Source organism: Anabrus simplex, chromosome 3 (assembly GCF_040414725.1).
Source record: "Anabrus simplex isolate iqAnaSimp1 chromosome 3, ASM4041472v1, whole genome shotgun sequence".
NCBI classification, from domain to species: Eukaryota; Metazoa; Arthropoda; class Insecta; order Orthoptera; family Tettigoniidae; genus Anabrus; species Anabrus simplex.
In genome coordinates, this window is record NC_090267.1 from 30,119,558 (window position 1) to 30,146,217 (window position 26,660).

At 41.8% G+C, this 26,660-nt stretch overlaps 1 protein-coding gene across 1 annotated transcript in view; it reads right to left on the reverse strand.

Annotated features, from left to right (window-relative positions):
* LOC136866973 (dipeptidase 1) overlaps positions 1-26,660 on the reverse strand; it is a 411,985-nt gene that overhangs the window by 294,700 nt on the left and 90,625 nt on the right. Inside the window, exon 2 of the mRNA XM_067144065.2 lies at positions 10,757-10,913. Within this exon, the coding sequence (XP_067000166.1) occupies positions 10,757-10,913 (157 nt within the window). The remainder of the gene's footprint in view (positions 1-10,756; positions 10,914-26,660) is intronic.

A 26,660-nucleotide genomic window follows, 5' to 3' on the forward strand; every position in this document is an offset into this window, starting at 1 on the left:
TTAAGAGAGTCAAATATATGGATAGATTTTTATCAAAAAAGTCGGCCGGATTGGATTAATTCAGACCACGAACTGCGGCGTACCATAACGCTCTTCGTATAAAATGTCATGGAAGCATTGAAATTGGGCAGGTAAAATAACAAGACTATGAAAAACATATCAAGACGAGTTTTTACACCTATTTATAATGAATACCGGAGAGAATCACGGGTCCTCTAATAATAATAATAATAATAATAATAATAATAATAATAATAATAATGTCCGGTTTATTCAGCTGTGTGTAAAATTTTATTTAACAAATTTTAACTAGCACTTGTTATTAATTTAATTTAATTTAATTTAATTTATTTTATTTAATATTAAAAGTCCTTGATTCACGAACACATTTCCAACATTTCCGAACGCGTTTGGCTGTTAGTGTCTTTTGTTTCCTTACATACAGCGCTCAGATCAGCATATTGTAATTGTATTATATCCCGCATGGTTGACATTGTTATACAGATTGTATAATGATGATGGTACAAACTTTCATATGAAACCAACAACCTCTGATAGATATTATTCTTTATCATCCAAATGCAATGATGAGGGACTCAAATATTTTTTCACGAATGGAGCATTTCAATAATTAGATTTCAAAATTTTCAATCTATGGTTCTATAAACTATCTTTTCGTCTTAGGCCTGACACTAGACTCAGAGTCTCATAACAGGAACGATATTGTGGAAGGATTAGACCAGAAAGTGAAAATGCCTCACCGGCCATGGTGTGAAGGGTGCAGGAAAGGGTTATGAGGATTGCAGTGTTTTATGCATTTTAATTTTTTTTTATGAATAAAAGGCGGAGGTCTATTCAGGCTACAGTTGTGCCTGGCACTGAGGAGATCGAATGTGTTCGACAGTACGGGAACGCTGCTTGCGGTATGAATGAAAAATAGGAGGTCAGCCTATAGATCAAGTTATCAACTGAGCATGTGCAAGACACCTTCATTAAACATATGCCTCTCAGTAATCGTTGTCTCAGTTTAGATCTGAGGCTGCCAGTGGTCAGGGCCTGTGAAATTCCCACAATATTGTATGCTACGGAAAGGTGGATTTTAACCCAGGTCCAGTTCAAGGAGGTGGCAAGCTTCAAAATGTGGATCTGTAGGCGGAAGTTAAGTATCTGGTGGACTGAAAGAGTGGAACCTGGAATAATCCGAACACGCCACGTGGAATACAATAAATAGGCCTAGAGTATCCTACAGAGAGTGACTGAGGTGAAGATCTCAGGAAAACGGAGACCTGGCTGATGAAGATTCTCCAAGGTGAAGAACGTTAGGGACTGGTTCGAGACACACACGGTGTCTTCCTCGTATTCCAATAGTACGGCTTGGGTTCTCCAGCTCACCAAGCCAAGCTGGTTGAAGCACGTTCCAGAAGACTCCAGGATTCCAGGGACTCCAGATACTCCAGACAGAGGCAGCTGGACTGTCTGAATTGACGGCGAGTAGAGATGTTTCGAACTCTGAGGCCCGGGTTGAACCCCGATGATCCAGGTGATGTTGTAGATAGTCATGTACTACCTCAGTCCAATGAGACTGAGAGGATTGATGTTCCCAAGGTCACTAGTAGCACTGAGTCCGTGAACACCTTGGATGATCAACTTATAAGCAGAGATCTTGATAATTGTACACCAAGACTTCCAACACTCCTAAAATGATATGAGTGGTATAAATAATTTTAGAGTTCATCACTAGGAAAATCTTCGTCTCTGAATAACGTTTGGCAACGAAAAATACAATTCCCTTCTTGTGAAATCATAGTTAAACTCAAAGTTCATTACTGGCGAAGGTGCAAGTCTTTGCCTAAACTCGAACGAAAAACACAAGTCCATTGACATAAATAAATTCGCTGACGAAATTTATAAGTCTTTTAAACCAACACTGGCAAACGTACAAGTCTTTGAGTAAATGCAAGTGAAATCCTGACTTTGTTCAAAGTCGTTGGGAAGTTAAAGTTCATCACTAGCAATGTTAATCAATCACTGTCTATTAGAAGAATGAGTTCCTCAACAGTTGCAAATATTCCACGTAAAAAAAACACAAGTCCATTTTACGAACACTTAGAAAAGCTCTGGTCTCGAACACATGAAAATAATCCAAGTCCATTCAGTGAACACTTCGAAATTTCCAGCTTCGAAGACACGTAAACAAGACAAGTCCATTTAGTGAACACTTAGAAGAATTCGGGTCTCGAACCCATATAAATAATACAAGTCCATTCAGTTAATACTTGGAAAAATTCCAACTTCGAAGACACGTAAATAATATTCAGTGAACACTTAGAAGAATTCGGGTCTCGAACCCATGGAAATAATACAAGTCCATTTCGTGAACACTTAGAAAACACTCGAAGTTTTATGAGTCCACTTTATAAAACTTGGAAGAATCGTCTTCCCACACTTGTATGATGACAGAGCTCCACGATGATAGTAGCATCAGGAGTGTCCTCGCTGACTACTCAGCTGAGACTGTGTGAATAGGCTACAGTAGGTCCCCTTTTTATTCAATCCGGGATGTCTACGTCATAGTACGGTTTGATTGAATTTCTCCCGAATCCCTCGATGGATTTGCTTGAAACTCGGGCATTGGGACGTTTAGGTGATCCCAAACATGATGACATATCGCTCGACTCGCTAGCACAATTATTATAGAAATTTCCAAATTTTCCATCGAACTCTCTAGAACAAGTGACGTGAAATCCAGAAAATACCAGTCAAGGCTGGCAACACGTGTTGAGACGAGCGGGCGGCCTAGCTAGCCCCTGTGGCTACGGCACCGCTCACAGTCGTCATACACTTCGCTGGCTGGTCCTCGCTGCTTGTAAACAAACCATCCGCGCTCGGAACATTACGCGTGGTAAATAAACGTAACTTATGCTCAAAAAATACTTATGTACAGGTCGTAACCGGTACATATCCCTCCCTCTCAGGGAAAAAGAAAATACGATGAGGATTTTCTTTAATGAACCTTATTCAAAGTATTTTTTGAGATTAGAAGCATTGTAAATGCCTTCAAGGTTGCCATCTAATCTTGTCATCTCATAAGCACCGTTGTCCAAAGATCTAGAAATCTTGAAAGGTCCAAAGTACAAGGGGCAAAATTTAGCATAGATCCTCAATTCTGGGCGAGACGTCGCAGGCTTGCGAATCAACACCTTGTCTCCCACTTGCAAGGGTGGTCTGAACTTTCGGTTTCTATTTCTCCGCTGTCTGATATCTGCAGCGTGTCGCAATTTTCCCAGTGCCTTAGCAATTCAAGCTTCTTGACCGATGGCTGCATCATTCGGAGCAGGAAGAATAGCATCCCAAGGGCGATGAGGAATATGCCCATGATGCACCAACATCGGAATATCCCCAGTGGATTCATGGACGGTGGAACTGACTATCTTCTGCATCACTGGAAGTACTTCAATCCATCTCCAATGTTCCTGTTGGCAGTAGACTCGACAGAATCTGGCAATTTCTCTCATCAATCGCTCAGCAGGGTTGGCTTCGGGGTGACGAATGGAATTCATTATATGGTGAATCTCCAACTCTTCTATCGCCTTCTGAAATTCTGCAGACGTGAACTGGCTTCCATGGTCAGTTAGCAGAAATGTAGGCTTTCCCATCTCAGGAAAGACGTTCCTGCGGAGTCTCCTTAAAATATTTCCAGTGTTAGCCTTCTGGATAGGTAACAACATGGTGAATTTTGAAAATACATCAACAATAACTAAGACGTGCTTGTTACCCCTGGTCGCCTTTGGAAGTGGGCCGTACAGATCGAGCGCCATCACCTCCCGTGGCTTCTCCGGAATGATAGGCCTTGGATATTCCCTCATAAGGTAATTATTTGGTTTAATCCGTTGGCACAAGTCACAGGTTTTTATGGTCATTCTGATGTCGTTACGGAGGTATTCCCAGATGAACCTCTCCTTAATCACACTAGCCACTTTGTCTACTCCAGCATGTCCACTGATGAAGTGGCAATGCCAGATGATGGCTTCCCGAAGTTTAGCTGGGGCATAAATCCTTTTAGCATTCTTGGCGGTATTAATGTACTTGTAGAGTAGGTTGTTATCCCAAGAAAAAGATTGAGCTGCCTGCTCGATCCGAGCATAGTCTGGATCATGTTGCGGAATTGAACCTTCATAGAAGCGAATTATCTCTCTTAGCCTGTGGTCTCTCCGCTGGGCTTGGGCTAGATACCGAAGTTTTCTCAGAAATTCTTCTTCGTCACTATTAGTGACTGAAATTGGACAAACTACAGCTGCATCGGAAGGATTCCGACTGAGAGCGTCGTCTTCATATGTTGTTCTTTCCAGATCGATGCACAATAGAGACATTGAATTGTTGGATGAATAATGTCTATCTGGTGACTCGTTCACTCGTAAGGTCGGAAGACAGAATGAAGGTAAGTGCCTTGTGGTCAGTGTAAACCGTGATTGGAAATCCGAAGACAACTTTTTTCCAATACAAAAGTGAGTACACAATCGCTAGGGCTTCTAGCTCCGTAATGGTGTATGACTTTTCATGAGCCCTAAGCTTACGACTCACAAATGAAATGAACAACTTGACATCGGGCCTATTAGGGTCGACTTGATAGAGGACGGCTCCAATTCCTATCTTACTGGCGTCACATTCAATATGGAAGGGCCATTCGTAGTTAGGATAGCAGAGCTGCACATAATTTTTGAGCATCCTTTTAGTAGCAATGAAAGATTGCTCACATTCAGTAGTCCACATCCAGCGATTGTTTTTCTTCAATAATTCCTGGAGAGGTGCTACAGTTTCAGTGTACTGAGGGCAATGTTGTGAAAAGAATTGGCAAAGTCCCAGGAATTGCCGCACTTGCTTAATCCTGCAAGGTCTAGGAAACTCTGTAATACATAGAATTTTAGCTGGATTTGGGTGGATGCCCTCTCCGCTAATCACATGCCCAAGAAAAAGAACTTTCGTCTTGAAAAATTGACTCTTCTTCAAATTAATTTTAAAGTTCATTTCCCTTAACTCCTTAAGTACAGTGTGTACATCTTCCAAATGCTGCTCCCATGTATCAGATGCTATCAAGATATCGTCGACATATATAGTGGCGATGACTTTCACTTCATCAGACAACTGGTTTTCCAATACTCTTATTAGAACGGCTCCCGAGTTCTTAATGCCAAAGGGCAGCCGGTTGAAGACATAGGTAATGTTGTCGAAGATAAATCCAGTGAAGAGCCGGCTATGTTCATCCAGTACAATATGGAAGTAAGATAATGTCATATCCATGCCTGAAAAATACTTCTTTCCAAAAAATCGCTTAATGACATCTTTAAGCGGAGGAGGGGGGTCATATTCAAGGATCAGACGGTCATTTAAGGCACGAGCGTCCAAACACAAACGAAGCTTACCATCGGGTTTCCTTACTATGGTGAGCGGATTAATATAAGGCGTGACGCACTTGGAAATAATTCCATCAGCCTCCATCTGGCGAATCAGTGTCCTGGTTTCTTCCATGTATTTCTCGGGCACTGGATATGGTTTGTGCTTATATGGCGAAGTATCCTTGACGTTGAAGTGGTGCTGAAAATCCTTAATTTCTCCGGGCTTTTCATCAAAAACGTCCGAATAAGCCTGATAGATTTCTTCCTCTGCCGCTGCTATGTCAGGGTGGAGATCTGGCGCTTCAGTTACACTGGAGATATAAGTGAGAAAATCGGGCCCTTTGTCATGTAAAATTTCCTCAATGGGTCCCTCTTCATCGGGATCTCCTTCTTCTTCTGACACGGGTCCCTCTTCTGCCTCGGGATCACCCTCTTCTCTCAATACCTGGTCGACTGGGGCGTCATCGCCAATCACACCATCGACTTGGGTATAGGGTAAATCAATCCCTTGAAGCCTAAAGTCTTCACCATCCACCAGCTGCAACTCTACAGACCCAATCCTACATAGATGAATGGTGTTGGCAGAGTAGTCAATAGTAGCCTTATACTTAGACAAAAAGTCTGAACCCAAGATAAGGTTGAATTTCATAGGCGAAACTATCAAAAAGACATGTTCACACACTTCCTCATTAATGGTAAACTCAATGAATACTTGCTGCTTGCACTTAATATTCCGGTCAGGAATAATGCCCTTGATCTTCACTTGTGCAACTGGCAAAATCAGAAGATCACATTTATCCTTAATCAATGTTACCAGTTTGTCAGCAATCAGGGACACTTGCGCTCCCGAGTCCACCAATGATGGTACTTGGACTCCCCCAATGGTAATATTAATTATAGGTAAACCTCGTTGGACCTGTAGACGAATAGGTGACTTGTCCTCAAACAGTAAGTCATCATCAATGTGCCAATAATTTATAATATCGACGTGAAATGACCCGACCTCCTCATTTTCAGGCAATCTTGTTTTGGAAAAATTTAAGTTCTTTTTGGTAACAGCACCCGTGGATTCTGGACTTTGTCCAAAGGTGTTGTTTCTCTTATTATATTCTTGATATTCAAGAGAAGTCGCTCCAGGTTGATGACCTTCTTGTTTTAACTGATGGAGGTAGTCCTGTGTTTCCTTCCATCGTTTGTGTAAGTCCGGATTATTTGAGTCTCTACTCTCTTGTTTTCTTTCTTGATTTAACCAAGTAGGTTTGGTTGGGTATGGCATCTGGCTACGGTATGGGCGTTTTGTATACCCTCTATACCGCGGAGGTGATGATTGAGTATCTCTCTCTTCCTTGTTATCCATTCGTTCTGGACTCTGGCGTGGTTGCTCAGAAGCATTAACCTGCACTGGGTGAGCAGCTATGTCTTTATTCTTGCTCGGCTTTAAAGTGCCCTGTGCATGAGCAGTATCCAGACATCGCAATACAGCATCGAATTGATCCAAGTTTTGGATGTTAGCAGCTACTAAAATTTCTTGGACGTAAGAAGGGTATTGTAAAGTAATAACCTGAATAAGTTCCTTCTCAGGCAAAGGAGGATCTAAGTATTGCATTTTCTTCAACTGGGATAGTAGAAAATCTGCGTATCGAGAAGTATTGATGGAGGTGTTATACCTTCTCGAGTATAGTTAAAGTTTGATAAGGTGTTGCGTTTCTGCATTCCAAAAGCGATCAATTAACGCCTTCTCAAAATCAGAATATGCCTTGAAATTGGACTTGAATACAGAAAACCAAGAAAGAGCTTTGCCTTCTAGTAGTCGGGCAACTGTCCTTAGCTTTCTATTTTCGCCAACCTTATGTTCTTGAACATATTCTGCTACATTAATCAGAAATTCCTTAGCAGTATAGTCTTCTTTACCGGAAAATTTAGGAGGCTTTTCCTCTTGGATTTTAACAATAGTCGTCTAATACAATGTTCCTTCGACTCCTTCTATCGAACTAGAGATAGGTCTGGAAGTATCTCGAGATTCAAGACTAACGACCTTAGTGGCTAATTGTTCGAGATTACTTTTGACATCTCCTAATTGGAGTTGGACTACTCCTTCGACTTGTTTGACATCGTTCTTCAATTCGGTTTTAAGTTCACCCACATCTTTGCAAATACGACTAATTTGTGTGGTCGTATTATCTGCTTGCTGAGTGAATCGTTTGTCGAACTCGCCCTGTTTAGATTTTAATAGAGCAACTTCGTTTCCAACTCTGGAAATGTCATTCTTAACTGTCTCTCTTAAGGTGTCTTGGACGGAAACAATTTTGGCCTGCATTTGCGAAAGCTGACCATGAGACTCCTGAAATTCGGCCTTGAATTCCTCAATGCCCTGTGAAAGTTGTTGAACGGAAGGAGCAACCTTCTTTAAATCTTCCTTAACAGCTTCTAAGACTTGGTCTTTAATAGTGGTTTTAATTTCTTCGATATTGCGAGTAAATTGGGAATGAATCTCAGTGAACCTTTCTTCTATTCAAACACTTGCCTGCTCAAAACGAGATTCTAATTTTGTGTTCATTTCCGTAAATTGAGATTGAACCACGTCATGTAAACGCTGATCTAACCTGGCATCAGCTTCAACTAACCGCCTATCTAGGTTGGTATTGGACTCTGCTAAATTATTTAACTTAGCATTTGATTCAGCTAATCGCCTCTCTAGGTTGGTATTTGACTCTGCCAGATTATTTAACTTAGCATTTGATTCAGCTATTAGGTTGGCAAGAGTTGCTTTAGTTTCAGTATTAGCCTTAATATTTACTTGAGCTAAGTTACTTAAACGCTGGTCTACATTGGCAAGATTAGCATTAGTTTGAACGTTAGCCTCAGCCAAGCTAGAAAGATTAGTATTAGTTTCAGTGAGGCGTCGCTCTAAGCTAGCACATGTTGCAGTAAGCCTAGTCTCTAAATTGGCGTTAACTTCATTCATATTAAGCCTAAGGGCTTCAATTGTTGCTAATATATTTTCCATGTTGAGAGTAAAGAAAATATTTCAATATGTGACATTTAGAAAAATTGAAATATCAGTGGCTTTAAAGTCCAAAGCACTTAGTTCATCATATATCAGCACATAGAAATCAACATTATGACACAGAACACATAAAACACAAATAATTTGCCACGTCCAGGGCATAAATTTCACTTTGCAAATAAATAAAGAAAGAACACCACGTCCAGGGTGTTATAATTGTCTCTTAATTGATAGCACTGTTGAACTAGCTATCGAGCCCCTACGTGGAAGGTGCCACGTATATTACCCCCTCTCTGTACCAGTAAAAGAGCCCGACTCACAGATTAAAATTTTAAAGGGGCACGAAATAGAGATCTCAGGGTGAAAAACTGGGTTAATTGTAACTAGGGCTCGGTACAGGAGGTAGGGTCCTATCTACAGAAAAACTTTGACTCTGATTGTATACGAGTTTATTCAAATAAGTCATGAGTTTGCACATCACCTCTAAGTAGAAATGGACTGTCTTCCTCGTATTCCAATAGTATGGCTTGGGTTCTCCAGCTCACCAAGCCAAGCTGGTTGAAGCACGTTCCAGAAGACTCCAGGGATTCCAGAGACTCCAGATACTCCAGACAGAGGCAGCTGGACTGTCTGGATTGACGGCGAGTAGAGAGGTTTCGAACTCTGAGGCCCGGGTTGAACCCCGATAATCCAGGCGATGTTGTAGATAGTCATGTACTACCTTAGTCCAATGAGACTGAGAGGATTGATGTTCCCAAGGACACTAGTAGCACTGAGTCCATGAACACCTTGGATGATCAACTTATAAGCAGAGATCTTGATAATTGTAAACCAAGACTTCCAACACTCCTAAAATGATATGAGTGGTATAAATAATTTTAGAGTTCATCACTAGGAAAATCTTCGTCTCTGAATAACGTTTGGCAACGAAAAATACAAGTCCCTCCTTGTGAAATCATAGTTAAACTCAAAGTTCATTACTGGCGAAAGTGCAAGCCTTTGCCTAAACTAGAACGAAAAACACAAGTCCATTGACATAAATAAATTCGCTGACGAAATTTATAAGTCTTTTAAACCAACACTGGCAAACGTACAAGTATTTGAGTAAATGCAAGTGAAATCCTGACTTTGTTCAAAGTCGTTGGGAAGTTAAAGTTCATCACTAGCAATGTTAATCAATCACTGTCTATTAGAAGAATGAGTTCCTCAACAGTTGCAAATATTCCACGTAAAAAAAACACAAGTCCATTTTACGAACACTTAGAAAAGTTCTGGTCTCGAACACATGAAAATAATCCAAGTCCATTCAGTGAACACTTCGAAATTTCCAGCTTCGAAGACACGTAAACAAGACAAGTCCATTTAGTGAACACTTAGAAGAATTCGGGTCTCGAACCCATATAAATAATACAAGTCCATTCAGTTAATACTTGGAAAAATTCCAACTTCGAAGACACGTAAATAATATTCAGTGAACACTTAGAAGAATTCGGGTCTCGAACCCATGGAAATAATACAAGTCCATTTCGTGAACACTTAGAAAACACTCGAAGTTTTATGAGTCCACTTTATAAAACTTGGAAGAATCGTCTTCCCACACTTGTATAATGACAGAGCTCCACGATGATAGTAGCAGCAGGAGTGTCCTCGCTGACTACTCAGCTGAGACTGTGTGAATAGGCTACAGTAGGTCCCCTTTGTATTCAATCCGGGATGTCTACGTCATAGTACGGTTTGATTGAATATCTCCCGAATCCCTCTATGGATTTGCTTGAAACTCGGGCATTTGGACGTTTAGGTGATCCCAAACAAGATGACATATTGCTCGACTCGCTAGCACAATTATTATAGAAATTTACAAATTTTCCATCGAACTCTCTAGAACAAGTGACGTGGAATCCAGAAAATACCAGTCAAGGCTGGCAACACGTGTTGAGACGAGCGGGCGGCCTAGCTAGCCCCTGTGGCTACGTCACCGCTCACAGTCGTCATACACTTCGCTAGCTGGTCCTCGCTGCTTGTAAACAAACCATCCGCGCTCGGAACATTACGCGTGGTAAATAAACGTAACTTATGCTCAAAAAATACTTATGTACAGGTCGTAACCGGTACACTATATATAGACCAAGTAAGGGAATCCAAGAGAAATTTGGAAAAGGAATCTACATTCAAGCACAGAAAATTGCAATCCTAATATTTGCTGGAGATAATGCAATTTGTCTAAGTCTGCAGAAGAAGTGAATACGTTAGACATGATATAAGCTTTTGGGCTTTTACCGTTTCTAGAAAACAAGGTGAAATTCATTACGTTTCGGAACGAGAAGACTAAAGCTATTAAAATTCAAGCACTCTTTACCTGAGCTGCAACCATTCCTTCTCGTAAGCGTGGAAGGTCTGTGTGCGACCAGGAACTACGAGACCAGGGTGACATCCCGCGGAGGTCCTCCGAGAAATGGAAATCCCGTAGTTGGTTTTTGAGAAATTTTCGAATATTCCATGGTAGATCATTGTGCCTGGAAGCAAATAAAGTTCAAGTAGTTATATATTGAAAGTGCATGTGAGCTCTCAAGCACATTGAAATGTACGACATGTGAAACATGGAGTATAAGTCATAGAGCGAAGTACAACAACAAAAATACTCGAGACACAATAAGATATTAGAGTACGCCACACTATCTGATAAAGAGTGCAAGACAAAATATGAATAATGAAAGTAAAATGACAAATCAGTAAAATTGTGATGTGTTAACAACATTCTTTTCAGAGTAGCATCGGCGGAATGGAATTATTTTAACGGCAATGTGTATGTACTGATGTTTCAGGAACAAATATCTGACTAGCGCAGTTCCTATATGGACAGCAGGTTACCATGCGATCTGGTGACAATTGTAAAGACCGCAGACAGACCTACACAAAATATCGCAACATTTCGTACAGTACGTTCCCAGGGTAAAAGGCAAGAACTTACAATTAATGATAGAACCACAATCATTAGTAGGCAGAGTTAACGCATAGCGTTGCTGAGGCGAATCCAGAGGGGCTTGCCTAATAAGTACAGAGTTCACAAGAAAAAGAAAGGGGGAGTCATAGAACTATCAGGAATATTCGTTAGAACAGAGTTGATTAGTAAGATACATTTAAAACACCTTAAGAAAAAACGAAGTGATTACAGTAAGTAAGTTTGACAAAGTTTAACATCATAGCATAGGGTGGGTAACATGTATACAATTTTGGAAAGAGCAACAAGGAACTTTAACAAATGTGATCATATTGATCGCGACTAGATTTGATGATACACGAACAGTTTCATCGAACTTGACGGAAAAATCATTAAAGATAACAATTTTGTGCCAAGAAGTTAGACACTTTTAAAAACACTACTATTTTACAAACAAGGAGTGCAAAGGCCAAAATTACAATTTAAAGACCACCAGCGTTACAGATTTAATATAACTGACTTACAAAGAAAAAATGGGATCGTAAAACAAATTGAAGACAGGTAAGAGGAAAAATCGAAAGACTGGCGAGGGAGGGACAAGGGAAAAATCAGACTGCTTTGATTTTTACAGGGTTAATTACATCACGTAGACACTAGGCGTATAAAATGTTCTCCCGAGCTGACAGGTATGTTTAAATAAACTTCGAGCATTTGTTCACTCAGAGAGTCTTGCGGCATACCCATGAAAATTTTGAGTAAAGTTTCAAAAGAAAGTGAAAATATTATGTACTCAAATTTGCCACACTAAATAAAGTCCAAGTAGCAGTTGGTGCTTGAAGGGAAAAATTGTAGTAAGTCTTAAGCCAAAACACGAAATTACTGCATGATGAATTTTTGCTCACCCAGCATAGCGATGAAGTTTCAGAAGTGACCTTGCAAGTTCTTAATAACAGATCGCAACGGACCAGCCGCTTGCAAAATAAAACTGCTCCTTCCACTGCAGATAGTCACTTAATGCCCGACCGCCAGTTCAAGGGTGGAGCACACTTATATAGTGGAATGAGGCGAAGTCCAGAACATACGAGAAGTGGGCATGACGTAGGCGTGACGTGGAAGAGGGGAGGTTAAGGGGCGAGAGGAGCAGTACAGTGTGTAGTGGGCTGGACGAGCAGACGGAGTACACGGTGCAGTAGGTACCAGATGTAGCAGCAGTAAAGCGGAGAAGTTGAGAGATGGTGAGAAAAAAAAACAGAAGTAGTAGATGTTTTAGAGAACACGAAACAAAGTGAACCACTATAAATGACTTGGTTCTATCATTGAACACACTACACATTTTAATGCATATTTGCTACTTTAATGAGATACAGTGTGTTTCTTTCATCGCTCGGCTGGTGGTCGCGCGAGACCTGCCTCCCGTTGACTCATCACTTCCCCCTCCACGACACAGAAACAGTATATACTGTATATTCTTTCACAATAACATCCGCACACGTACTATGTGTGACTACAAAGATTCTAAATTTTAAAAACCGCTAGTAGACGTAAGGTTACAACGTTCACAAGTGGCGTAGTACTGAATCCGTAACTAATAAGAAAGAGCAGGGGAAGAGAATAGCTCTCACATAGGAGGGATTAGAAGATATTGTTACGTGTTGTCAGGGTAAATACATAAGACAGAACCTGGCAACGTCCTATTTCTAAAATTTCTTAGCTAAGCACTAAAAACTACACATTCACACACGCACGATTGCCAAGCTCACAACTTACACAGGTACACAGAACACACACACTCAGTTTCCCACGTTTTATCTACAGTGACAAACACACAGAGTCTTCGATCACTTACACTACAATCACTCAGCCGCTCAGTCCAATTCGGTAGTGCTGTTACGATTCGCAGTCTGCACGTCAGTCTCGCAGAACTCAATTCACAGCCCATGCCATCCACACTGCAAAGGAGAGGGCACGTCCTCTTCCAGCAGCTGGTACAAGTCACTCACACGCACGACGACAGTCTAACAGACTGATACCTTAGCCCAGGCTGTCATTAACACACTGACTGCACTCTTCACTAACTCACTGAGTCCACACATTGGACTCAATACACCAGCTGGGCTATACAAACTAACTAAACACCGTAGGTCGCGCCTGACTTAAATACCTCGGCCCACGCCATCTGGATGCTTCAAGAAGAGACATGCCTCTCAGAGTCTTCCCGTAGGAGAATACTCTCCACGCGCCGTCCATACTTTTCCATAACGTCGGAAGCTTCCAATGAGCGAGCAGGACTATCAAGATTAGCAGCGGCGGGGGCGTTGACCAATCCGCAAGCGGCTTTCCTCCGCCTGGTGACGAGCTAGCTTGCGCTTTTTCCCATGTTTGTACACTGGCATGGCGAACGCAGCGGCTCACTTTACCACAAATTACAGACAAGACTTCAAGTCGTCCCACACAAGAGCAACTAAGGAATTTGGTATTTCACATTCGTCAGTACGTAAAGCGTAACACAAAAACTTTCCAGTTTATCATGTTACATTTTACTAAGTCGACACTGGAAGGTATGGCTTCCTCCCTAACAAAAAAGAAAAAGAAGCATGTAATGCAACAAAATTATTACATTTCCGATCTTACCACAGTCATTCAGTGGTGAGTTCAGCTTCATTTACAAGTGTATTTATTTATTTATTTACTTATCCTGAGCATGTATATAGCTGGTGAGTTCTGTTCCGTTTAGTTTCTGTAGGCGTAATCATGCCGCTTCCTTGAGATGACTACGTCCGCTCACCATGACGGACACTGCGCTCGCTTTCTCCACTCCCATGCGTTCCTATGCCCCGGTACTCGGCTACGAAGTCTAAAATTATACTCCCTGTATGAAGGTGGTGGTGCAGAATGTCTATTGTCATCTTGTTGAGTGTTTTCTGGGGATACTAACCTTTCAAAATGTTCCAGGTGTAATTTGCTACGAAAAGACAATCCCGCAAATGACCACTGTTCAAGTACAATGTTGTAATAGTTGCTTAAATATGGGAGCCATAGTTCGTAAGTATCTCTATTTTCTGTTTCAATCTCAATCGCCTGCTCAGTGTCTCTTTAAAAACGAATGGTGGGATCGAATACTAAAGCAGTGTGATGAATGGCAGTGATGTCAGCTCTTCTATTCGACCCCGTAGAATACACACAATGAACTTCTTCGTAAACTTGCCACTTCACTCCCTTTAACGATGACGCTAGCCGATATAACCCTGTGATGGTGATTACTCCTTTCTAGTGCTCCTTTGGGACACATACCAAGCACGTTCAGTTCTGCGCCGTGCTTAGAACGTTTAACAAGTGTCACTCCAACAGTTCTCGAGTTATGGCGTGTTAGTTCAGGGCACAATTCTCATAATGTCTCCATATATGTACACAGTAGGCCTACAGGAAAGAATACTCTTGTATGATAGTTATGTGAACACTGAGTCTTGCAGGGAAGTTGTTTGACGATAACGCAATATCCACGTGTATGCCCTTCACCTTCACATAGCTCCCTTTGTTGATCAGTGGTACAGTACCACAGAGGTGCCAACCCTCGCTGAGTCCGGGGCAAAAACCAATCCTGAAGGGTAAAGGGATTAAATAAGTACACTGGCAGAAAAAAGTATCCAGCACCAAGAAGGGATTGTGCTACAGGTTGGTATGGGCGTGCTTAGACATCATAAAGATGTCCTTGATTCAAATTTCCCGCAAATCGCGTGGCACTAGTAGCGGCCCAATGACGTTGCACATCAGGTTTGCTGTACTGTGCGCGAGAGTTAGTTAACTGTCATATTGGATGGAGAGCCTGTGAGTGGGTCAAGAATGCCTTCACGGCGATGAAGAGGCCAGTATCAACAGCTCACTGCGGTTTGACAAGGCCGTATAACAGGGCTACGTGAAGGTGCATCTTCCTTGCGTGCTATTGCCGAACGACTTGGCAGGAACGTCTTCACTGTGCATGCGCTCTGGAAGCAGTGGTCACGAGAAGGTATGCTCGCAGGAAGACCGGGCTCCGGACTTCCCCGTGGCACCACCGAGAGGGGGGACCGCCGTGTGGCTGTGGCCATACGGACTGAGTCTGCTGCAGCAGTTCGAAGGGCAGTAGGCACACAGTGACGCAACGAACTGTTCGAAATCGGTTACTTGAAGGCCACCTCCAAACTAGACGCTCTGCAGCGTGGATTCCACTTGCCCCGAACCACCGCCGTCTATGTCTTCAGTGGTGTCAAACGAGAGTTCATGGGAGGACGCAGTGGGGGTTCATTGTGTACTCTCATGAAAGCCGGTTCTGCCTTTGTGCCAGTGATGGCTGTGTTTTGGTTAGAAGGAGGCCAGGTGAGCGCTTGCATTCCACCTGTCTTCGGCGTCGACACTCTGGACTTACACCGAGAGTTCTGATCTGGTGAGCGATTTACTATGACAGTAGGAGCACCCTTGTAGTTATTATACGCACCCTGACTTCAGATGTTTACGTGCGTCTGGTGATTCGACATGTTGGGCTGCCAATTATGAACAGCATTCCCGGGAGTGCTTTCCAACAGGTTAATGCACGCCCCCATGCCGCTGTTGTAACCGAATGTGTTCTGAAACTCTTCCAGTGTCACAAGGCGACCACAAGGTCAACGGACACTGGGGAGTTTCACATGAGTCATCGCAACTTTCTGACTACATAAACAAGTCCATCTCATCAAACTGGGATGCTCGCATGAGTCATGCGAATTCCCTGAGTTATTATAGCAATAATTCTCCCAGCCGTCGACCAAAAGAATTACTCATACCACATGTGGAGACTTTCCATCTTACGAATATTAATGACAAAATATACAACTGAAATACTAATACTAATAATAATAATAATAACAATAATAATAATAATAATAATAATAATAATAATAATAATAATAATAATAATAATAATAATAATAATAATAAATCGAATACTGTCAATGATATCTCTCATTTCTAAATACAGTGCGAGGGTGTGATATATGTACTGTCACATCTCGTAACTTTAATCGATTACAGTAAATATGTTACTTTGACAAATAAATTGCCAAAATTTGCGTTTTCTACACTCCTTACTTCATTAAGAAGTTTTACACTGGTTCTTTGCTGTCATATTATAATTCAGAGCATATTTGCATGAATAATGGGTAAGCATTTAGGGATCGATATTCATGGCCTCTCTCTTTTTAAATAAAATAAATATATCATTTGAAGTGATATCCCAGTCTTTTTTGTTTATCCTTTTGTGTTTGTTGTGTGTAATGTCAGTAGCATAATGGGAGAGTTCGGCGGCCTCCTCCTCCGCCCGCGGCGCGAGAAATTTGAATTCTGGTGGGAAATTTGAATTTTGGCGGGAGATTTGAATTTTGGCGGGAGATTTGAATTTGTAAATAAAGCCACGTGCTTTTTGACAGCTGTCATCGACAACAACACATCGCTAACCTCACTGCCGCCATCTTGACGGGCCTAAACCTCACTAGTGCCAACTTAACCTAACTAGCGTGAGGTAAACAAAGCCACGTGTTTTTTGACAGCCACGTGCTTTTTGACAGACAACAACGCATCGCTAACCTCAGTACTGCCATCTTGACGGGCCTAAACCTCAGTAGTGCCAACTTAACCTAACTAGCGCGAGATAAACAAATCCACGTGCTTTTTGACAGCCACGTGCTTTTTGACAGATTTGTAAACAAAGCCACGTGCTTTTTGACAGACAACAACGCATCGCTAACCTCAGTACTGCCATCTTGACGGGCCTAAACCTCAGTAGCGCCAACTTAACCTAACTAGTGCGAGGTAAACAAAGCCACGTGTTTTTTGACAGCCACGTGCTTTTTTTGACAGCTGTCATCCGCCATCTTTAAACCACAAAGCACTGTGCTGCCCTCTTTAGATGCAAAATTAGTCACCTGTCATCCGCAGTGCTGCCATCTTGACGGGTCTAAACCTTAGTGCTACCAACTTAACCTAACTAGCGCGAGGTAAACAAAGCCACGTGTTTTTTTGACAGCTGTCATCCGCCATCTTTAATCTATAGAGCACAGTGCTACGCTCTTTAACTACTTACCTTTGAAATGTGGTGGCGGATAATTTGAAAAATGCTTTTTGACAGCAGCCATCTTTGTGCACCATGCTGCCCTCTTTGTGGTGGCAGGCAATTCCACATGACAGCAGCCATCTTTAATCAAGAGAGCACTGTGCTGCCATCTTTAGCTAGATACCTTTGAAATGTGGTGGCGGCAAATTGAGAAATTTCACGTGCTCTTGTTTGGAAACAAACTCACATGCTTTTCTGACAGCTACCATCTGCCATCTTTAATCAACAGAGCATAGTGCTGCCCTCTTTAGTTTGAAATGTGGTGGCGGCAAATTCCACGTGCTCTTGTTTGGAAACAAAGCCATGTGCTTTTTTGACAGCTGTCATCCGCCATCTTTAATCCAGAGAGCACCGTGCTGCGGGCAATTTCGTCAGTTGTCATCCGCCATCTTTAATCCACAGAACACCGTGCTGCCCTCTTTATGGCTACTAACTTAAGCACGTAGTAGCGGGCAATTTGAAAAGTTCTGTTAGCTACCATCCGCCATCTTTAATCAAGAGAGCACCGTGCTGCCATCTTTAGCTAGATACCTTTGAAATGTGGTGGCGGCAAATTGAGAAATTTCACGTGCTCTTGTTTGGAAACAAACTCACGTGCTTTTCTGACAGATACCATCCGCCATCTTTAATCAACAGAGCATAGTGCTGCCCTCTTTAGTTTGAAATGTGGTGGCGGCAAATTCCACGTGCTCTTGTTTGGAAACAAAGCCATGTGCTTTTTTGACAGCTGTCATCCGCCATCTTTAATCCAGAGAGCACCGTGCTGCCCTCTTTAGATGTAAATTCGTCACCTGTCATCCGCAGTGCTGCCTTCTTTAGCTAGATACCTTTGAAATGTGGTGGTGGATAATTTAAAAAGAGAAATTCTACAGCAGCCCTCTCTCGACGCTAATTGCATAAGATGGCGGCTATACATGTCTCCTTAAGGGTGCTTACGCAAGATGGCTGCTATACACAGGTTCTTATGAGACGCCCTTGGGATGCTTGCGCAAGATGGCAGTTATACATGGCTCCTTATGAGATACCCTAGGGATGGTTGCTCAAGATAGCGACTGCTCTTATGGGACGGCTTAAGTGTCCTTGCACAAGATGGCTTGAGACGTCCTAAGGATGCTTGCGCAAGATGGCGGACACAAGATGGCGGCTATACACAACTCCTTATGAGACGCTTTAAGGGTGCTTGCGCAAGATGGTTGCTACTCTTATGAAGAAAGCTAGCTTAGAGGCTAACGTGTCGTGCTAGTTCGATTCATTAAATTTAGGGCTTAAATGCAAAATGTTAAATATCTCAAAAACGGTGCACCGTAGAGCAAAACGGACAAAAATTTTTTTCTGCCTAATACCCAGGTTCGCAGTATGAGGAACAAGAAAACCATAGTCTAATGATGGGATCAACGGTTCGGTTCCTGCTTAGGCCCTTTGACATTTGCTCTGTTTTAGCTTGTATTGAAGCGAGTCTTCGTAACATGATCAGGTCTAACTATGGTAGAGAGTATAACGTACCGTGCTGGTTGGATTCATTAAATTTGGAGGCTTAAAAGCAAAATGTTAAATATCTCGAAAACGGTGCGTCGTAGAGCAAAACGGACAAAATTTTTCCGCCTAATACGTAGGTTCGTAGTATCAGGAACAATAAAAAACATAGTCTAATGATGAGATCAACGGTTCGATTCTTACTTAAGCCCTTTGGCATTGGCAGCTATCTATTTCTACAAGATGGTGGCTGCTCTTATGAGACACAAGATGGCTTGAGCCGTCCTAGGGATGCTTACGCAAGATGGCGGACAAAAAATGGTGACTATACATAGCTCCTTATGAGACAGCCTAGGGGTGCTCGCACAAGATGGCAGCTACTCTTATGAAGAAAGCTAGCTTAGAGGCTACTGCGCAAGATAACAGCTGCTGTTATGCATGTGGTGGAGGGCAATTTGAAATTCTATGTGCTTAATCAACAGAGCACCCTGCTACCCTCTTTAGCTGAAATGTGGTGGTGGATAATTTTAAAAATTCTTTTGACAGCTATCATCTTTAAACAATGGCGACTATACATAGGCTGTTAAGGCCTTATCATTCTCCTCCTCCTCCTCCTCCTCCTCCTCCTCCTCCTCCTTCTCTACCTCCTCCTCCGCCTCTTATGTCAAGGCATAGCCTTATATCGAACAAGTTTAAACCTGCATCGCGAAGGCAAGCGTGTGCAGCGATAACATTCTTATGCATGTTATAGACTTTCGAAACATAAGAGGAGTAGAATCAAACGCTGTACTCGATACGACATGTGATCAGAACATTGATTGATGCGTTCAGAAAATAAAATAAGTGATCAAGACTAGAATCGAACACTGTACTCAATACATCATGTGTTTAGAATATGTCAGGGGATACCCTTGTTCTAAGAAGATAAGATTGAAACATAACAAGACTAGAATAGAACACTGTAATCGATGTTGCTAACTTCAATATGTGATCAGAACATTGATTGATGTGTTCAGAACACAAAATAAGTGATCATGACTAGAATCGAACACTGTACTCGATACAACGTGTGATCAGAACATTGATCGATGTGTTCAGAACACAAAATAAGTGATCAAGACTAGAATCGAACACTGTACTCAATACAACATGTGTTTAGAACATGTTAGGGGGTACCCTCTTTCTAAGAAGATCGGAATGAAACATAACAAGACTAGAATCGAACACTGTAATCGATGTTGTTAACCTCAACATATGATCAGAACATTGTTTGATGTGTTCTGAGCAAAAATACAATTTTGATGATTTGCTTAGTGTAAAATCAAAAACTATGGAAACACACTGTGCACATATCGCATAGCTAACTCGCTCAGTAAGCAGTATTGCAAAACTACAACTTCAATGATTTGCCTAGTGTAAAAATCAAAAAACACACTGTACCCATACTGCGCAGCTAACTCGCTCGGTAAACGACATAGCCAAAGTATAATTTCAAATTATTTACCTTCCATCATTCGTCTTGTGTGAAAATCAGTCGAACAAGTTATCGCATAAACATGTAACATGAAATATCAGTCAATCTGTTGGCATGGGTTACAAGCATGTAGCTTATGCGGGAAGTAAAATTAAACAGAACGCTAGTGCTATAAGAAATACTCTGCTTACATTTAAGTCCCTAGCTGTTGAACAAGTTATTACATAAATATGTAACATGAAATATCGGTTCGGAAACATATTGTTTCAAGGATGAAAGGACTCTTCCTCCTCCTTACCGCACATTCCTTGTAGGGCTAAGGGGCTAATGGGCTAAAGGGCTAATGGGCAAAATGGCTAAAGGGCTAATGGGCTAAAGGGCTAAAGGGCTAAAGGGCTAAAGGGCTGAAGGAGCAACAACCTCATCGATCGCTATCAGCAAGAACGCTTGTACTTTGTTAAGTTTAGAAAATTAATCTTTATTTGTAAATGGTTTCATGTTCAGAACAAGGAATGGAACCCAGGGGTTACGTCTTACCTAATAAAATCCCCGAGGTGCGATGAGTTACGTTTTTGGAACTAGTGTTTGGAACACTGAACTTTTCAAGATGATAGCAGAGAGTTTAGCAATGTTCTGTTGTTGGACTATAAATTCCGCGCTACAACATGCATAAGGTGGCAGCCTTGAGGTTTACTGCCGTAAAGATGACAAGAGTGAGGTTAACAATATTCCGTTGTTGGATTTTAAATTCCGCGCTATAACATGCATAAGGTGGCAGCCTTGAGGTTTACCACCGTAAAGATGGCAGCAGTGAGGTTAGCGACGCTCTCTTGTCCTTCAATGTGAGGTTAGGGTTCGTCAAGAAGACAGCTGTCAAAAAAGCACGTGGCTATGTTTACCAAACTAGAGCACGTGGTCGTGACGTCACGGGCACGAAATCAATCCTTAGCTCGACGTCGTTAAGAGCAGCATTAGGATTAGCTATGCTCAAAAGTCTTGGGGACAGAGCAGCAGTATGAATTGCCATGTTTCAAAGTGTGTACACATCACCTATCGATTTTACATGCATCGACCATCGAACCAAACTTCATCCGCTAGATCGTGCTGCTATCTTAGCATAACCTATACACATAAAATTAAAGTACAATGAATAGCCATGTTTCAAAGCGTGTACACATTACCTATCGATTTTGCACGCATCGACTCTCGTACTAAACTTCTTCCGCTAGATTGTGCTGCTATCTTAGCATAACCTATACGCGTGACCTTAAAGTACAATGAATAGCCATGTTTCAAAGCGTGTACACATTACCTATCGACTTTGCATGCAACAAATATCGTACTAAACTTCTTCCGCTGGGTTGTGCTGCTATCTTAGCATAACTTATACACATGAACTTAAAGTACAAAGAAAAGCCATGTTTCAAAGCGTGTACACATTACTTATTGATTTTGCATGGATCGAATCTCGTACTGAACTTCTTCCGCTAGATTGTGCTGCTATCTTAGCATAACCTATACCCATGAACTTAAAGTACAATGAATAGTCATGTTTCAAAGCGTGTACACATCAACTATCGAATTTGCATGTATCAACTCTCGTACTAAACTTCTGCAGGTAGATTGTGCTGCTATCTTAGCATAACTAAGACGCATGAACTTAAAGTACAAAGAATAGCTATGTCTCAAAGCGTGTACACGTTACCTATCGATTTTGCAAGCATCGACTCTCGTACTAAACTTCTTCCGCTAAATTGTGCTGCTATCTTAGCATGTCCTTAAGGTACAAAGAAAAGCCATGTTTCAAAGCGTGTACACATTACCTATCGATTTTGCATGCATCTAATATCGTACTAAATTTCTTCCGCTAGATTGTGCTGCTATCTTAGCATAACCTATACCCATGAACTTAAAGTACAATGAATAGTCATGTTTCAAAGCGTGTACGCATCAACTATCGATTTTGCATGTATCGACTCTCGTACAAAACTTCTTCAGGTAGATTGTGCTGCTATCTTAGCATAACTAAGATGCATGAACTTAAAGTACAAAGAATAGCTATGTTTCAAAGCGTGTACACATCACCTATCGATTTTGCATTCATCGACTCTCGTACTAAACTTCTTACGCTAGACTGTGCTGCTATCTTAGCCTAACCTATACGCATGAACTTAAAGTACGAAGAATAACCATGTTTTAAAGCGTGTACACATTACTTATTGATTTTGCATGCATCGACTATCGTATTAGACTTCTCCCCCTAGAGCATGTAGCAATCGCTTTTGTGTATCCCTAACCCATGTGCACGAACTTAAAGCACAAAGAAGAGCTATGTTCTAAAGCGTGTACACATCACCCACCGATAATGTATCGAATATCGTACTAAACTTCTCCTGCCAGAGCGTACGACTGTCACTTGTGTGTGCACGAACTTAAAGCATAAAGAATAGCAATGTATAAAAATCTTGTAAACAAAGCAGCAGCATTAAGTATAGCCATGTTTAAATGCGTGTACACATCATGTACCTATGATGCACGCAGTACTAAACATATTCCATTAAAATGTATAAAGTTCGCATGTGTTTGTGCTGCTATCTTAGCATAGCCTATGTGCATGAACTTAAAGCATAAAGAATAGTTATGTGTAAAAAATCTTGTGAACACAGCAGAATGTTTACTACGTAGGTGTAGACATTGAACTTTGCATGCTGAGGCAGCATACTACATGACCGTGACGTCACGACCACGTGCTCTTGTTTGGTAAACATAGCCACGTGCTTTTTTGACAGCTGTCTTCTTGGCGAACCCTAACCTCACTTTGAAGGACAATAGAGCGTCGCTAACCTCACTGCTGCCATCTTTACGGTGGTAAACCTCAAGGCTGCCACCTTATGCATGTTATAGCGCGGAATTTAAAATCCAACAACGGAACATTGTTAACCTCACTCTTGTCATCTTTACGGCAGTAAACCTCAAGGCTGCCACCTTATGCATGTTGTAGCGCGGAATTTATAATCCAACAACAGAACATTGCTAAACTCTCTGCTATCATATTGAAAAGTTCAGTGTTCCAAACACTCGTTCGAAAAACGTAACTCATCGCACCTCGGGGATTTTATTAGGTAAGACGTAACCCTTAGGTTCCATTCCTTGTTCTGAACATGAAACCATTTACAAATAAAGATTAATTTTCTACACTTAACAAAGTACAAGCGTTCTTGCTGATAGCGATCGATGAGGTTGTTGCTCCTTCAGCCCTTTAGCCCTTTAGCCCTTTAGCCCTTTAGCCCATTAGCCCTTTAGCCCATTAGCCCTTTAGCCCTTATGCCCATTAGCCCTTTAGCCCATTAGCCCCTTAGCCCTACAAGGAATGTGCGGTAAGGAGGAGGAAGAGTCCTTTCATCCTTGAAACAATATGTTTCCGAACCGATATTTCATGTTACATATTTATGTAATAACTTGTTCAACAGCTAGGGACTTAAATGTAAGCAGAGTATTTCTTATAGCACTAGCGTTCTGTTTAATTTTACTTCCCGCATAAGCTACATGCTGGTAACCCATGCCAACAGATTGACTGATATTTCATGTTACATGTTTATGCGATAACTTGTTCGACTGATTTTCACACAAGACGAATGATGGAAGGTAAATAATTTGAAGTTATACTTTGGCTATATCGTTTACCGAGCGAGTTAGCTGCGCAGTATGGGTACAGTGTGTTTTTTGATTTTTACACTAGGCAAATCATTGAAGTTGTAGTTTTGCAATATTGCTTACTGAGCGAGTTAGCTATGCGATATGTGCACAGTGTGTTTCCATAGTTTTTGATTTTACACTAAGCAAATCATCAAAATTGTACTTTTGCTCTGAACACATCAAACAATGTTCTGATCATATGTTGAGGTTAACAACATCGATTACAGTGTTCGATTCTAGTCTTGTTATGTTTCATTCTGATCTTCTTAGAACAAGGGTATCCCCTGACATATTCTAAACACATGATGTATTGAGTACAGTGTTCGATTCTAGTCTTGATCACTTATTTTGTTTTCTGAACGCATCAATCAATGTTCTGATCACATGTCGTATCGAGTACAGCGTTTGATTCTACTCTTCTTATGTTTCGAAAGTCTAAACATGCATAATAATGTTATCGCTGCACACGCTTGCCTTCGCGATGCAGGTTTAAAGTTGTTCGATATAAAGCTATGCCTTGACATAAGAGGCGGAGGAGGAGGTAGAGAAGGAGGAGGAGGAGGAGGAGGAGGAGGAGGAGGAGGAGGAGGAGGAGAATTATAAGACCTTAACAGCCTATGTATAGTCGCCATTGTTTAAAGATGACAGCTGTCAAAAGAATTTTTAAAATTATCCACCACCACATTTCAGCTAAAGAGGGTAGCAGGGTGCTCTGTTGATTAAGCACATAGAATTTCAAATTGCCCTCCACCACATGCATAACAGCAGCTGTTATCTTGCGCAGTAGCCTCTAAGCTAGCTTTCTTCATAAGAGTAGCTGCCATCTTGTGCGAGCACCCCTAGGCTGTCTCATAAGGAGCTATGTATAGTCACCATTTTGTGTCCGCCATCTTGCGTAAGCATCCCTAGGACGTCTCAAGCCATCTTGTGTCTCATAAGAGCAGCCACCATCTTGTAGAAATAGATAGCTGCCAATGCCAAAGGGCTTAAGTAAGAATCGAACCGTTGATCTCATCATTAGACTATGTTTTTTCTTGTTCCTGATACTACGAACCTACGTATTAGGCGGAAAAATTTTGTCCGCTTTGCTCTACGGTGCACCGTTTTCGATATATTTAACATTTTGCATTTAAGCCTTAAATTTAATTAATCGAACTATCACGACACGTTAGCCTCTAAGCTAAGAGTAGCAACCATCTTGCGCAAGCACCCTTAAAGCGTCTCATAAGGAGTTATGTATAGCCGCCATCTTGTGTCCGCCATCTTGCGCAAGCATCCTTTGGGGTCTCAAGCCATCTTGTGCAAGGACACTTAAGCCGTCCCATAAGAGCAGTCGCTATCTTGAGCAAGCATCCCTAGGGTATCTCATAAGGAGCCATGTATAACTGCCATCTTGCGCAAGCATCCCAAGGGCGTCTCATAAGAACCTGTGTATAGCAGCCATCTTGCGTAAGCACCCTTAAGGAGTCATGTATAGCCGCCATCTTATGCAATTAGCGTCGAGAGAGGGCTGCTGTAGAATTTCTCTTTTTAAAATATCCACCACCACATTTCAAAGGTATCTAGCTAAAGAAGGCAGCACTGCGGATGACAAGTGACGAATTTACATCTAAGGAGTTCAGCACGGTGCTCTCTGGATTAAAGATGGCGGATGACAGCTGTCAAAAAAGCACATGGCTTTGTTTCCAACATGTTTGTGGGTTACTGTAGTCACGTCCTAGTTCGTGAACCATGGGCAACGGCTGAGTGGCCTAGTAAGTGGTCCTGAGAGTCGGGATACCAGTTGCTATGGAATGGGAGTGGGCATCTCGGACATATTCTGAGTCATGGCCCTCCTTGTGCTCAGGCGGCTAGGACTATACAATCCACCGGTGGTCCATAACCCGTTAGAGGAGAGATCCTCACTTGGACTATGTGCAAGTAGGGCAGCATCCTGCTTCATGAATCGACCGAGCTCAGAACATTTTAAGCAAGCCTCGGACCTATGGGAGTAACGGAGTCCCACTCCCATTTGACAGGCGAGGGACTCCTTGGAAACAACTTGGCGAACGAAATGGAATTCGATGGGGAGCTATCAATATTAATGGGGCTTATGGAAGAAAGAAAGTAGAACTGGCTGAGTCAGCAAAGAGGATGCATCTGGATGTGCTAGGAGTAAGTGATATTCGGGTAAGGGGAGATAACGAGGAAGAGATAGGAGATTATAAAGTGTACTTGACGGGTGTTAGAAAGGGAAGGGCAGAGTCTGGGGTAGGGCTCTTTATCAGGAATACCATTGCACGGAACATAGTTTCTGTTAGACACGTAAATGAGCGAATGATGTGGGTAGATTTGTCAGTTGGAGGAATTAGGACTAGAATTGTGTCCGTGTATTCACCATGTGAGGGTACAGATGAGGATGAAGTTGACAAGTTTTATGAAGCATTGAGTGACATCGTAGTCAGGGTAAACAGCAAGGATAGAATAGTGCTAATGGGCGATTTCAATGCGAGAGTTGGGAATAGAACTGAAGGATACGAAAGGGTGATTGGTAAATGTGGGGAAGATATGGAAGCTAA